At 50.3% G+C, this 15,392-nt stretch overlaps 1 protein-coding gene across 8 annotated transcripts in view; it reads right to left on the reverse strand.

Annotated features, from left to right (window-relative positions):
* Positions 1-364: 364 nt before the first annotated feature.
* The window catches only part of PITPNM2 (phosphatidylinositol transfer protein membrane associated 2), a 174,993-nt gene continuing 159,965 nt past the window's right edge, over positions 365-15,392 (reverse strand). For 5 of the 8 annotated variants that reach the window (XM_019538864.1, XM_019538866.1, XM_019538863.1 and 2 more), the window contains 9 exons: positions 14,528-14,737; positions 11,907-12,055; positions 10,000-10,116; positions 8,688-8,804; positions 8,123-8,271; positions 7,507-7,656; positions 7,236-7,419; positions 3,629-3,757; positions 365-2,961 (listed from right to left, as the gene is read on the reverse strand). In XM_019538864.1, coding sequence (XP_019394409.1) covers positions 2,620-2,961; positions 3,629-3,757; positions 7,236-7,419; positions 7,507-7,656; positions 8,123-8,271; positions 8,688-8,804; positions 10,000-10,116; positions 11,907-12,055; positions 14,528-14,737 — 1,547 coding nt within the window. In that variant the 3' untranslated portion in view covers positions 365-2,619. The remainder of the gene's footprint in view (positions 2,962-3,628; positions 3,758-7,235; positions 7,420-7,506; positions 7,657-8,122; positions 8,272-8,687; positions 8,805-9,999; positions 10,117-11,906; positions 12,056-14,527; positions 14,738-15,392) is intronic. The other 3 variants (XM_019538869.1, XM_019538868.1, XM_019538867.1) reach the window with 1 other exon arrangement.

A 15,392-nucleotide genomic window follows, 5' to 3' on the forward strand; every position in this document is an offset into this window, starting at 1 on the left:
CATTTTTTTTTAAATATTAATAAACCCTGAAGGTTCTCTTCCCTCCAGACACTGTGTTTTCTCTACATAAAATAAATAACTTTCACTTTGTATATACCCACTTTGTAACATTTACATTAGCCTCTGTTTTACACTATCTACACACCAGAAAAATCTCACCTGCATTCTGAAAAATGTACGTGTCATGCCTCAGTTTGTGGACTCTGCTTTCAGAGGAAGATTACAACTTCGTAAAGGCCATATCCAAATTTGCAAATGTTCTGTGACCCTGCTTTGGGTGCTTCATAGGAGGGGCTGCGGCTGGCTTCTACAGCAGAGGTCAACGTTCAGCTAGCAAAAAGCTATGATGATTTTTAATTTTTTAAAATCCAGTAGCTTTGGATGTACATCCAAGGTAGCTAGGCTGAGTCACGAGAAAGGGAAGTCAGTTTTTCAGTAGTAAAAATCAGTAGGTATGTTCTGTAGCACAGTACTTATCAAACATGAGTGGCTTCAGACTAGTCAGGCTACCTACATGTGAGAAAGATGCACTGTGTTTGTGGTGGCTTTTCTTTTTTTTCAAAGCTCCCTCTACATGGATGTTCTCAGTAGTGAAGAGCTGCTCTTACTCCACCACCGCACGGACTCTAAATCAGTCCTGAAACTTGAGGTCTCAGAAGTCATGGGATCGATTTGGGATGTTCGCATGGGTTGTGTTTGCCGACCGGGCTCCGAGCCAGTAAGCAGAGCAGCGTTCACAGTGCTGTGCGTCTCGGTGCAGGAGTGATGCACATAGGATTGAAAGAGTTAAGAAAGTGAAGCAGCCAGTCTAAAAAAATCTTGTTCTCAGTAAGGTTCTCGTAAGTAGAAAGCGATACAAACACAGAGCACTGTGGCCGAGGGAAGCGCGGCGGGCACTTAGCCAACAAACCCGGAACTAATATAAAATCTTCACGTGAAATCAGCCCATGGTGACCTCTACGTGGGAACCCCAGATTCCTCAGAAGGGTTTTCCTGTTCCTTGGCTGGTGTGTGCACGAAGGAGCCAGCGTCCTTCGCCAAGGCTGGAAATCCAGGATCATGGCTGTCTGACCAAGGAGAGGCAGGGCTTTCAGGACGCTCCGTGCTAGGCTGTTAAATGACGCTCCCTTGTTCTGTACCTTCTGGCTCCTTTTCTGCGGCGGTCGCTAGAGGGTGCTGGGAAGCAATGCAACGCGCTGCCCTGCAGCCTGCAACTGCCACCTCTGCAGCACTCCCAGCCCTCGCCTTGTACTCAGCACGAGACACACCAAGATGGGAGTTTAGGGTGGCGTTAGCTCAGCACACTCGCCAACTGCAGAGCTGGGAAAATTAAGATATGGCCTTTTCCTTCGCTTGTACGACTCTGCTGGCACACTTCCTTCCAGTCTCCTTACTGCTGAAAAACTTCTGCACAAAAAATTCTAGGTATACATACACCCTGGCTTAGCTATACTTAATTGTCATGCACTACAAACAGCTAGGTGTAGCTACATGAGATGGTAACAGGTCTCCATTCTAAAAATTATCAGTGCAAAAACAATGAGGTTTTACAGTTGAATAACTACCATTAGAAGAAGCGAGTTGAATTCCCAGGAAAGCTGCTGCTGGACTTGGGGAGAACCTGGAAAAAAGAAAGCTCTCGGGGGTGGGGTGGGTTGAAAGATTTGGACCCTGCATTGCGATGACAAGAACTGCAGTGCAATCTAGCTGCCGCACCTTTGCAGTCCCTTGTGAATAGATAGTGGTTCATTTTTTAAAATCATATACAGCAGTAATATCTGGAGGATTTAATATACAGTAATTTAAGTGGCTGAGGTTTTTAACAGCTAAAATAAAATAGCTTGTATTCTTTGCAATAGGTCAGTGATAAATTACATCAGCTTCCAAAATGAGTCTTTAAAAAAAAAAAAAAAGAGAGAATGAAAACCAAGGACCCCACTTTGTTGAGCACGAACGTGCTGACAGACTGGTCCACCCAACAGGCTGAGACGTGCCGCTAATGGTTTGCCGAGGCATGTGCTCCTCAATAGAAAAGGGATAAATTCTAAGCTCTCGATACGCGTAAAGCACTTGACCGCTCCGTCCAACGCGGCAGAAGCCCCTTGCTCGCGTGCCTGTGCCTTGGCAGCGGTATGCTTACAAAACAGGAGTGCTGCAAGTCAGCTGCGTCTCTCAGTGCAGATAACGGGACCACCACCGTGAGAAGATCTGCTGGGCCTGCCCCCTGCCGCCCCCCACGGCACTGAGGATCGCACTCAGTCACATATATCTGATCGATGGCTACGAAAGTGAGGAGGCACATATATACAGTCGCTAAACCTGGATAAAAGGAGGCGGCAGGAGAGCACGAGGTCTTGACCTGGAGGCTGGCTGTTTTCTTTTTCTCCTCAGATCCCTAGCGTCAAACGGTTTCTCGGGCTGGCGCCCCACAAACCCCATGCCCCGCATTAAGGCCTGCATGTTCCATGTGGGAAACACATCCTTGTTTCCTCCCCAAACACCATGTTGTTAGAGAGTAGCACCATATTTACCCTTCTGGCCCACACCGCTGGCCTTGTCCCTCCTTTTTGTTTCCTCCTCTGGCAGCCATGGCCGACTGCTGCTGGCTTCCCTCTGGCCCTACTTCTGACCCAAAACGCCAGGTTCCAGTTTGATCACCGCGCTCCGGCCCCAGCACCCCGTGGCAATGCTCATGCTTCTTTGGCTGCGCTCCCGCTCCCTCTCCTTGTCACTGTCCGACTGGCTCTGCGTGCGCTCGGGCCGGTGGCCGGCCCCGCTCGCCCCCACGGGCTGCGAGGAGATGGTGCGGAGCAGATGGTTCCTCTTGCGCAGAAATTCTGTCTGGCCAGGGAGACCGAAGCTGCCTTTCCTCAGGGCCATCCGGGTGGTGTTCTTGGCCGGCCGGGAGCGGTGGTTATACTCCAGCTGGGCGAGGTGGGCCGCGTACCCTTCCGTAATGAACTGCAAAAAAAGCAACAGGATTACCCAGCAGATAAGGGCCATGGTCAACTTGAAACAGAGATGCTTGTGAAGAAAAGGGAGTCGCAGCCAATTCAGCTCCCACCCAGGCCCTCCAGGCCAAGCTGCCGACAGCTGTGCTTTTTTTCTCTTCTCCCTACGGCTGTTTCTGTGGAGTTCCCACACCGCAGAGGGCCAGCTGACTTCTACTGGGGAAGCAGCAATGCTGATGCTCGAGGCCATCAAATGCACAGAAGTACACGACCTTGACGAACACCCAGAACTCCCCCCACCCCTACTCTTACTTGCTCAGCTTGGGTAACTGCAGGGAGCTGGCGACAGGAGGAGGAGATTTAAACAGACGGGAAATCAGAAGTGGGTCTCTGATTATCTCACACTACAAAGCATAAGGCCACTGAACAGCAAGTGGCATTTTCTCTCTGTTTCCAACATGGCAATACATAAAGCAAGGAAATCATCAGATCCCTTGTGGGGGACATGGATGGGTCTTGGTCTGAGGTTCAGGCAACTTCCTCTACAAAAACGAAGTCCGGTCTTGTTCTTGGTTAAAATCACTGTTGAAGTTCCTCTCAGCTCCAAGAAGAGCAGTAGCAGGCACTTGAGCTGTCTCTGGACAAAATAAAATGGCTTCATAAGACCACGCTCCTACCTGACACTGACTCTGTAGCTTCTTGGTTGGTCGGCCAACGATGTATATATGTGTAGGGGGCAAATTAATGGAGTTGTAGACGGAAATGTCCTTAGTGGATCCATATGCTGCGTGGATCTTCATGTGGAGCTGTGGGGAGAGAGGAGAGGATCTCATTCAGAACGAATCTCCACTGGGATTCTGCTCATTTTTGTTTTTGCATCATGATTGCATGAATCTATTAGGTCAATAATGTACATGGGACCCAGCTGGAAAACGCCCTGCAGAGCCATGCAATAGTTAACCAACAGCTGAAGGTGTTTACAAAGGTTGAATGGGGTTAGGGACCGGTAGGAAAATGTATCTGTGTTTATCTAGCATTGGCCTTTCTTTGAGGTCTGCTTCAGGAGGAGTTTATCAGCAACGCTGCCAGTGAGGGGGTGTTTTGCAACTCTCTGCTATAACTATTTACCCGGAGAATTTTTCTTCCGCTGAGAAACTGCAGCACACAACACTGCTGTTTGACTTTGTGGGGCTACTGGGAGGTCAGCCTCAGCAACTATGCCCATCTCCCTGCCTAATGCATGGACTATTTTCACCTATCGGCAGTTACTTGATTTAACGGGCAGGTTTGGCTCTCCACAAAACAGAAGATTTAATTCAGCCTTTGGCCAAACACTAAAAAAAAAAAAGACCGTTTTGCAGCAAAGAAGGTGGCAGAAAGCAGGGGGAGATTCTCCAGGAGGAACAGCTCAGCTTGGTGCCAAGTGCAGACCGCTCTTATTTCTCTTCCAGAGCTGCAAGCAGTCCAAAGATCTGCAGCTGCAGATGTATGGACTTTGCTGTCCTCTAGCAAGGTCAAGTTTCCAACAAGATTCAGCATCTGTTGTAATAAGAGGGTTTCTGGGATAGCTCAAGCTTGAGATTTTGCACCCAGCTTTCAAAACAGAAGCTGAATCACAAAGGAGCTGCAGTTCATACTTGAGAACAGGCTCCTGAGCTCTCAAGGACTAAGAGGGATAAGAAACACTGGAACATGTTTCACTGAAGTAGGTAGCTTTGGGGTCCTGGCAGTGACTATGAAATAACCCAGATAGATCACAGGAAAACGATGGCAAGCAAAGACCCCATAATAAACCCACCAGAGACCACATCATGGGCAGCATTCCCTCTAAGCTGCGTGGCGTGCATGGCCGTGCAGGTGTGCCTGGCAGTGCCATGTGAGCACGCCTGCATGGCTGCGCACGGCACACAACGTAGAGGGAACACTGATCATGGGACTCGGTCACCAAAACTGTACTCTGCAGATGTGCCGCGATGGGAGATGGAAGAGACCTAATGCAGAGGCATAGCTCAATCACAGAGACCAACGCAGGATCAATCCCGTTAGCATCTGTTCTGGTATTCAGCCCAGTTCACAGTTTTAAATGTCACAAGCTGAGAGTCTTCCACGGCTTCTCCTGGGAGGCTGCTGATAAGCTGAGCAGAGCCCCTGGCCAAGACGTTTTCCTCACCTTCAGCGCACATGTCCTTATTCTAACGGCCTCTGAAGCCAGAGCTCCTCACTACACTCTGGGCAACATCCTCAGCTTTTCCCTCCCTGGAAGCTAAACCCTCTTCTACATTCAGTAGACAGCACATCCCCCTTCTGGGTCATCCTGTACCCAAGCTGCAGGTATACATATGGCTCCAACTCCCTTGTCTCCAACTAGAGACAGCTAATATCTGATGATCTGACCTTGCAGGCGCCGTAAGGGGAAGTCTGAACCATAATGGCCTGCAAAACCAGAGTCTTAGCAGTGTTTTGTACTTCATTCTTCGTGGTCTGCAGCACCTTGGTTGCTGTTTGGCCACCTATGGGTTTAACTGTGTGCCATAAAGCTGGTGCCTTTCTATTACTTTTCCATGTGCACTGCACGATATGGTTTCCCTGGAAGCTTGTGCTTTGAAATTTGGCAATTACTTTTCCAAGCCAAGTTGGAGGGAACGGGAGGATTTAATTGGAGACGCGGTATCCTGTGCCCTGCAGACTCATGCCCTGGGTCTCTTTCTGTTTGGACTTTGCCCTTTTACTCTTTGTGTCGAGAAGCACGTATTGCTTGGATTTACTTCTTTGCTAATCTGCTGGCTGCGCTCACACCTACAAGAGTACATACAGCCTCTGCTGGAGGAAGACAGCGATCCCATAGTCGGAGCGGGAGACTAGGAGCCAGGACACCTGGGTTCTAACCCTGGCTTTTCAAATGATCCTCTCTGTGATGTCTGACAATATGCATCAGCTCCTTCGTCTCCGCTTTTCCCTTTCTGTAAAAGGGAGGATGATATTTGCCGACTTCAGACAAGTCTTGTGAAGGTGCCTGATGAACAGCCATTAAGAACGTCGAGATCATCCAGCAGAAGGAAACTGCACCATGGCTATATCATCACTATTTGACAACACAGGGGCTCCCGATGTGTCAGACAAAGGGACAGTGGAGGCACCTCCACCTCCCATGACATTCGCTGCTCAGTCAAAGCCCCCTTTCCAGCAGCTAAACCAGCATGTTCTTCCTAGCATTGCATACATCACCCTACACTCATCCAGCTCCTCCAAAGCAGTGGGAGTTAGAGATATGATGTCGCTTTCGGTTGGAAAAGCACTGCCTAACCAGGCCAGCCCGCCAAACCGAATAAACATGATGATGACAGGCATCCACTGGTACTCACGTAATGCCCCTGAGCTGCAGGTCTCAGAGGACTTTACAACCATTCAACTAGAGGCAAAGTTTAGGGAGGCAGACTGTAACCATCTGAGCTGGGAATTGGCCAAGACAGCAAGGCAAAAAAGCATTCTCTTGTGAAAATGCCAAGGAATCCTTAATGATCAGCACTTCCAGCATAATCATGGCTATATTGGCTCTGTACCTCATCTAAAAGATGGTTCACGCACATCCGTAAGGGGAGGGAAAGGCCCTCTACTGTTTGAGAGATGGATCCCTGCTTCATAAATCATTTATCTTAGCTCTTTCCTGGGGTATTCCTGAGAGGTCTTCCATTCAGAGCACTTCCTGGCCCATCTTTGCAACTACAGATGAGTCTACAGCCCTGGGCCTAAAAACTGGTGAGAGATTAGCACCTCAGAATAAGTCCTAACACTCCCCAGTGCTGGGGGGTTCCAGCCCAAACTCTCCAAGCTGTCAGAGGTGTTTGGCTCTAGTCCAATATGTGGGCAAACCTGCCTTCTCGGTTCTGAATTGCTTCAGGGGCATAATCTTCTTATCAACCCCCCATACGTAATGCATCCCAGATCCACCGCTAACAGGACAAGCCTCCAGAAATCCATTAAGCAGGGGATTAAACGTAAGGGAGGAGCAGTTTAGCCACCAACATTCCCTCCCTTTCAACAGGCACTTAGCACTGCAGGTAGCAATGACAGCAACAGGACAGCGCAGAATAGAGACAACACGCTAAATGCACGGACGCTTTTGTGGAACAAGGAGAAAAAAACCCAGTGAGGTGTAAAATAAAAGCTGATTCATCTCCCACTTCAGGGTCGGCCTCTGCCAACACAGCAAGACTAAGCAGGGGCAAATGGATTATCTGTGATTCACCCCTTCCCTTTGATCGTCTCAGCACAGCCCACACTTACGTCCGTAATGAGGGATTTCAGGAAGTTGGCTTTGTGCCGCAGCGGGTCATGGACGAGCCCATCGCAGAACGAGACTATCCCGTGGGGGAAATTGTGCTGTGCTAACCACGCCACCACCCTTTGCTTCTGCATGTCAGGTCGCCCTGTGACGTAGATAATGAGGTAGCCAAGGTCTTGCCAGTGCCTAGTAGGGAAAAAACAACAGTGTGTAAGAGACTAGTAGTCACTCCAGGGTTCAGAACGTCTCCTCACCCCTCGCTCTGCCACTGACCTTACTACGTCAACTGCTCCCGCTCGGACTTTGGGGTCGCTGCCCATTATTGACACGCTGGCTGCAAAGGAGCCGTCGATGCTGAAGACCACAAACTCCGTCCCCCTGGGGAGAACTGTGATATAGCTGTCTGCAAACGTGTGGTCCCCCCTGGAAGGGAAAGAACAGGCGTTTGAGAACCCTGGAGAAACCTGGCAGAGACACAAGAACAATCAGGCGGCTTTCACAGCACTACACGGGAGGTGTACACCCATCAGCAATCATAAGGGAGGGCCAGATCCAGGCACATCACGCACCCAGAGTGCCTGCAAAAGAGAATGGGAGCTTCACACGTTAGAGTCGTGATCAATGATGAGCCTGAGCCTCCGGTTCTGTTCTACCTGCCCTCTGAGGACTGGATCCTCGGCCCATGTGAATCAGTGTAATCCCACTGATGTCAGAGCTACGCAGAGTCATGCCAGTGGAGGGTCTGGCACATGATGTCTGTACCTCAGCCCAGGAGGTGCCCAAAACTCATGGATGTGCCCAGACAGGGAAGGATGTTGTGGCTGAGGCATTGAACTGAACACAGGAAAATGGGGTTCTGCCTCCATGTTTGCAATGCTTCTCTCCATACCTGACCACCATCTTGATGGGATATACGCCAATCCCCAAACGCTTGTTCTCAGGGATAACGTAAGAAATCCTGCCGCTGCTGTTGCTGATTTCGGTGTCAAAATAAATCCACTCTCCGGACGGTGGCTGGGTCATGATATGAATGTCCACCTGGGGGGGCAGAAAACAAAGCCCAGAACTAATTATGAAGTCTAAACACAGATAGTGTAGAAATGGCCAACTGGGACCTTGAATCCAAGCTTCTTTGCAATTAAGGGCAATGGGTCTGGGTTCTGCTCCAGTCCTGCAGATTTAAAGGGGTCCGGTTTCTGGGGTTCTGGACAACCAGGAGCTTTGATGCTAGGAAGAAACCTTGCCTGGCTCTAAATATGGCCTCCTAAAGTCCTTCTCTAGTATGATAAAGGACATCACAGGTACAAAAAAGCATGATAGAGCCAGAGAACCTCAACTGTGGAGGTGCATGGGTAGCTGTCAGGCAAAAGAAGTGTCACCATCAAGGACTGTCCCTCCTCTGGCTACAAACTGTAGCTGCCTTTGTGGGCAATGCACTTATAAGACCATGGTACCTTTTCCCCAGTGAGCGTGACCATATCCAGAGGGCCATACATGAATCTTCCTGTCAAGGTCTGGGGCCCATCTTCGTTGACAATGGCATCATTTATTCTGTGGTTGGCTGTGACATTCTGCAGGAATCAGGAGCAAAAGAAAACTCAATTAGTCAAAATTCCAGAAGATCCTCCCAGATAATGAATTTCCAGTAAATGATACTGTAATCAGAATAGTGCCAAATACAAGGGGTTTTTAGGAGTCAGGTTCTCCTAAAGATTCCCCCCATCACATACTTCATTTATACAGAGTTTACGTGAACACACACATGCACACACATGTATACATGTCAGGTCTCCTAAATACCTTTTCTAAATTCATTCATAATGACATGAAGAAAGAGTACTGTTGTGCTTATACAAACAGACTCTTGAAGGCTGTTTGCCCCTAGTTTTTCTTTCTGGACAAAAGAATTTTTGCCCACCAGGTTTGCATCTACAATCAGTTGTGCATGCAAAGCTAACACACGTGGCCAAGGAGCTGACCAGTGGACTTGGCCATCTGTACAGTAGAATTTGCACCTGCAAGGACTTTCTTCTGTACACGTTTGTAAAGGGATCTATACTTGGCTTTAGCCATCTGCAGAAAAAGGCAGTCCTTTGAAATTTTAGCCTCAATGCATTCAGGTGCACGAGCACGCATGCATGCACGTGCGCGCGTACACACACACTATTTTTTTCTCTAGTGTTACTATCATAGCCCTTTTGGTGGCAGAACCTGTACGTAGAACACCTTGAAAATCTGATCTCTCCACCTTGGTTCAAAATTCCCTACGTGACATTTTAGAATTAGAAGGCAAAAGGAACGACCATCAGTAGACACCTATTGTTATTGTTTTATTATTGGCTAAAAGACCTGCTCTCTTGAGAAATCAGAAAAGCCTCTTATCCCTCTGGACTCAGGAGCTCCAGAAAGTGGCATTTACTGTACAGACAATTTAGGATACTGGGCTTTTACATGTGTTGGTCTCCTTCTCTTGACCGAAAGTCAACTACTTCAGTGTTTTATATGGACACTCTTTAAAGTGGAGACCTTGTTCTTCCAGATCCTTAACGTATCTGTCTCTACCAAAATGCATCACTACTGTTGCAAGCAATTACAGCAATCCAAGTCTCTCCATCCCTGTATCACTGTGTAGTGCATAAGCAGTAACAGATTTTTGTGCCTACGTTGGTTAGATGTAATACTGTTCTTATTAAAAAGGCCAAGATGTGATACAGTTATGTTTAATGGCAGTTCCTCTACAGGAGAGTGCAATGGGAGCACCATTACCCGGAGTTTCACATGTGTCCTCTTGCGCAGCCACTTCTCCCTGGGCTTTGATGGAGTGAACACCGAGACCTCCTTTCCATCCAGCTCCAAGATGCTCGAGTTCTCGTGTCTCATCACCTGCAGAAAGAACAGCTCCATCATTGGCAACTCGCCTGGGCACAAATCCAAGATGTGCAAGTATTTCAGAGTCAACCTACCCTGCAGACTGCACTGTTTTTTTCTGATGTTTACACAGTGGTTTGTCAGCATCACGGTATTTACAGGGCAGGAGACTTGACAGACCTGCTGCAGGCAAGTTCAGCATTGTTAGCTTAAACCAGGCAGCGGCAATCTTTACGGATGATGGGCTGGCACTGGCAACGTGGCTGCTGCCACGGGTTGCTAACTGCCTGCTCTCCCTGATGTCTCTCACATGCACGCGCCCCATGAAGTGTCCCATTACCATTGCCAGGAAGTGCCACAGATTCACATGGCTGATGGCTGCACAGTGGAGTGAATTCAGTGGCAATGGTAAGTGGAGGAAGAGCAGGGAAGGGAGAGGAAGGTTGAAGGTGACCAGGGAATGCTCCACTGCCTCTCCAGCCAAGCAGCACAATCCCTCCACAGCTACTGTGGGATGAAGCCAAACTCTTCACAGGTGGGATCCAGCCCATGGGCTGTCAGTTGTGGATCCCTAGCTTAGACAGTAACCATATGAGGTGAGTAACCTCTTTTTGAGTCAGCAAAGCTAGCTGCCAGAGCAGAGTTATCTCCAGATGGATGAAGATTTAAAAGGGAATCTTAAATGGTGGTCACAAGTCAGTGCTGGGGAAGGGTAGGTGTGAAATGGTATGGGGGTCAAGTGCAGACTGCCAGGCTGGGAAAGAGCAGGCGGTCAGGGATGAGAGGAGAAAGCAATTCATCCGAAGGCACTGCAGACACCAGCCCTGACATCCCTGCAGCTTACAGCTCTGGCCAATGACAGCACCAGGAGGGAGTTTGGCAACAGACAGCCATAAATAATGGAGAGCTGCAGTGGTGTGTGCTGTAAGAGGGCTGGGGAGACAGACAGCTGGGCCCAACAGACCCAGAGCTAGACCTTGCCAGGTGCTGGGCCCCTGCGGCTCCCGCTGAGGTCAGCGAGAGCAGAGGGTGGTTGGCACCTCCTTTGAGCAGGCCTGAACACGGAACAGGAATCGGTGCATAATCCTGGCCCAGGAATTAGCTCATCCTTTGATTGCCTTCAAGTGCAGGAAGCCTCTGGAGTTTACTCTGGCAGCAAGTAACACAGCCCGTGCCAAGCTGGCTGAAACCGCCAGAACGTGCCAGCCCTGCCCGTCACTCAGAGTACAAAAAGGCAGGGCAGAGGGAACCCAATGGACTCTAGCTCAGCTGAGCCAGTCCTGTGTCCTGACTTCACCTGCCCAGCAGAACGAGGAAAGCAAGCTCTTTGCCCAGGGTGACTGGTCCTCTTGAGTCCTTGCTGGAAGGTAGAAGAGCCACCTTGAGAGGCTACTCAGGTAAGGAACCTGGATGTCTCTGCAAGGGGCAGGGAGAGAAGAGACCCCCGAGGCCTCCACTTTGCTGTGCTTCTGGGAGGAAGTCAATGCCAGCGGGCAGCTACACTGCACTCCTGACTGGACTGAAGCAGACAGAGCAATGTTGCCCTCGGGGTTTCTGTGACCAGAATTAGCTGCTGTGCACCTTGCATTCAAATGCAGCTGTACTGAGCACAGTAAGGAGAAGGAAAGAAGATGGATCTGCAGCTGCGAAAGATGTATTTTCACTGCCGATTATACACTGTGCCTCCATTAGTGTCAACAAGAGTTATGGAGGGTGCAGCAAGGGAAAAGAGACTCCAAAATATTTTTCCAATGGAAATTAGGCACCAGGGAGAAGAGGAAGAAAGCATGAAGTATTTATGGTACCTGTCTCAGCAGGAAGGAGACGACATCTGTGGATTCCCAGTAGCTGGCATGGAAGAGGTGCGGTAAGGCGACAGTCGGAAAGGCTGTCAGAGCGTCGGGACAGTACAGAGCATAGTCTATTCTTTTTGTTCCCCACCACTTGGCAGCAACTAGTAAAAGAAAAGTCTCGTTAAAGAATAAAGAGCAGGTGGTAAGAGCACAGCACAGCACCAAACACTGATTTCAAGTCACCGGCTTCTCATGCCAGGAAATTTCTTTCTGGCCGATTTCATTGGCTTGGTGGAGCAAAATGGGATGAGGGCTTGAAGGATTAGTGAGTTAGCCAGGGAACACAAGGCACAGATCATGAGCCTGCCTGCTGGGAATCAAGTGGCAAGGCACTGGAGGGCAGGTCTGACTGGGCTCTTAAGCCACGCTCAAGGGGAACTAGAGGAGTACTAGACCTCACACCCTGGTACCCACCATAAAAATAACTAGATGGGGCATACGCACATTGTGGATGCTCCCCTGGATGGCAGCCGGTGGGTGTCCTGTGTGGAGGTCCCCCCACTCACATAGTGCTGGACTGATCATGCCTGCATAGCTGTTGTGGGGCTGCAGTAGTTGGGGTAGGTGCCAGGTCCAGGTCATTAGGGCTGGGGATGAGCTGGCTAGGTGCCCATGGACAGCAAGTGCATCCGGTTTATTGGAAAAATGTGCCACACAACGGACCAAATACACCTCCAAATACAAGCAGCTGTGAACAACTAGGAGCCTCTGCCCTGCCTCGCTGCAGGGGGAAGGCAGCACGCGCATCTACCCGCTCCAGGGCACACCCAGGCCACGCTGCCTTCCTGCCATTTTCACCTTTCGCAAACCCACAGGAACCCAGCTACCAACAAGTCTCGCAAGTCAACGAGCCACATGCTTGTTGCTGTGGAAAGCTGCTGGGGAATGGAGCCTGCGCTCTGAGAAACACCTCAAAGCCTTAATCACCATCAGCTTTCAGGCTGCTGGCTGGCAGCATCTCCTGTGCTGGGGCGACCACTGGCTCAGCCTCCGCTGGGAGGGGCCCAACCGTGACCCCTGGACCCCGTGAAGGGCTCCTGAAGTCTGCAGCTCTTAGAACAGGGGATCCAACAACCTTCTGGGGTGAGGTGGGGGTGCAAGGGGCGAAGCCATGGAAAATGAGTCTCCAGGCTCCACTGGCATCTACCTTGGAGGAACGAGGTGCTGCAGAGGAAGCTGGTCATTACTGGGTCATTTCAAGCCCAGCAGAAAAGCCCATGGGTGTGTTCATCCATGGTCACATCTGGCTTCAGGCAACAGCCCCACCCTGGAACAGCACACCCCGGGAGTGCAGTGGATAGACAGGTGGCCCCCTACCCTTGTGTTCACTGGGCGAATAGCTCTCAGATCCCCGCCAAGACCCAAATGCCCACTGGATCCTTCAGCTCCACCAACATCTCTCCTGCTTTTCCATGGCAGCACAGGCCAATGCTCCCCCCGCCCCCGATTCCCTGCCCCAATGCTTCTTGCATCCTGTCCACAGACCAGTTTCAGCGGTGCCAACTGCCCGCGCAGGACCCACAGCCAGTCCCTTTCTCACTTACCATCCTGGGCTGTGGCCACACTTCGATGCTGCACCAAGCTCCATTTTAAATGACCGCGCATTCATCTATTCAAGCCAGCGAGAAGACGCATGTTCCAGCCCAAAGCTTTCAGCGCCAAAAGCAAGAGGGCTGCTTCCCCAGAAGCTGAGAGTTTCAAACATCCCCCATGCTTCATGGGGAACAAGCAGCCATAGGAAGAGATGCTCAGATCAGAGGAGTACTAGGAGGACTCATGTTTGCATGCAAGGTGCAAGCTGGGACTCTGACAGGCTTTGCAGAGCCTGCGTTTCTTTAGCGCCCTTCTCCTGCGTTCTGGATTTCCAAGAAAGCCCTTTAGTTCCAGTGATGGCAACACATCGTCTCTGGAACAAAAATCTTCAAAGATAAATTCTGGTTGGCACTCGACATCCCCAGGGCAGGGATGTGCATACCTTCACGGCAGACTGTTCTGGGTCATGACGCTGTTGCATACGTGCTCCTAGCACAGCATCAGCTGCTATAGACATAGCAATGCTCCCCACCCCTGCCAATTATTCCCGCTTCCAGGAGGGACAATAAGCAGGAGGAGTTGCTGGAAGACGCTGCTTCCCATGCACGATACAGAATCAACCCACAACAGCTTTTGGTGCAGGGCTTCTAACCTAACAGCTCCCTTCTCAGGTTTTTGGACTAGGAATTAGCATTTATGGTTTAAGTCCCAACTTCCCGTTCCTGTGGTTATTTTCAGAGTCTCTATGCAGAACAGCCGGGATTAACTCTTACATGCTGGGAAGGGACTGGTGAGGGCTGCAGATCAGAGCAGGGGCCCCCAAAGCTCTGCCTAGAAGAGCTCATGCTCTCGCCAGCTGTTAGTGACAGGACAGTTAATCTTTCAAGCAAAGTAGAAAACAAGTATTTGTTAAACCCACGCCCCAAAGGGTGCAAGTGCCCTGGTGAAAGAAGGTGGCAAATAGATTTGCTCAGGAGAAGGGCATCGCCCCTATCAGGCGAGCCTGGCTGGAGAGGGCAAGCCTCTCCTCTCCAGAATACCTTGTCCGAGATCCGGGTCGGGGGTCTGTAGCGCACAGTCCGGATCCTGACTCGACGGCCCCTCAAACCTTCGTCCTAAGGGACTCTGTGGCATTTCGGGTTTGAGCTGTCTATGCCTTTTGGATGAGGTCTGAGTAGGGGATTTGTGAGGGAGGGCAAGGAGGGACAGGAGGCTAAAACCTTTGCAATGGTTAAGATGAGTTTTGGTTTCTAAAGAAACAAAATAAGATAAAACCACACTTGTTATCACAGCAGGCACATGCGAACGCAACGTCCTCCAGAAGGCAATGCATGCTGATCAAACAACTGAGCTCCAGGTCTTGCACATGGGAACTATTGTTCTGGAGCCGCCGCTCAGACCTTACACCTGGTTATCTACCTGGGGCTGCCTGCCACGTCACCTGGCTTGACGCTAGAGATTTAAGGAAGGCTGAGGCTGGGAATCTTCTTCCCAGGACTCCACAGCTGCTCAGTTGGGCTGAGGTGCCTCTCTACCCTCCCTTCTGACCGACGGCAGACTAACATGGCGCACTGCCTCTCTGCTCAGTGACTGCCATAGTTCGGAGGATGTGGCAGCGCAAACAGCCTCTACGTGGGGAGGAAGAAGTCAGAGCTGGAGGTACAGAAACAACTGCCTTGCCCTCGTTAAGATGCCCCCAAGTCCTGCCCTGCAAAAGAGACCTCCGCAGATGCCCACGTGTGGATTCCCACACAGCTCCTTTCCCTTCCTACAAAGGTGCTGTGTGAAGCTGCTTTCCCAGTCACGCTCCGTGAGCCACGCTTGTGACAGTATATGGTGTATACACCCCATGCTGGCCTAGCCAGGCTAATTCACTAGTGGGAGGGTTACTGAGCCAGCGGCTTC

Source organism: Crocodylus porosus, unplaced genomic scaffold (genome assembly GCF_001723895.1).
Source record: "Crocodylus porosus isolate Cpor-Errol unplaced genomic scaffold, CroPor_comp1, whole genome shotgun sequence".
In the NCBI taxonomy this organism is placed as follows: domain Eukaryota; kingdom Metazoa; phylum Chordata; order Crocodylia; family Crocodylidae; genus Crocodylus; species Crocodylus porosus.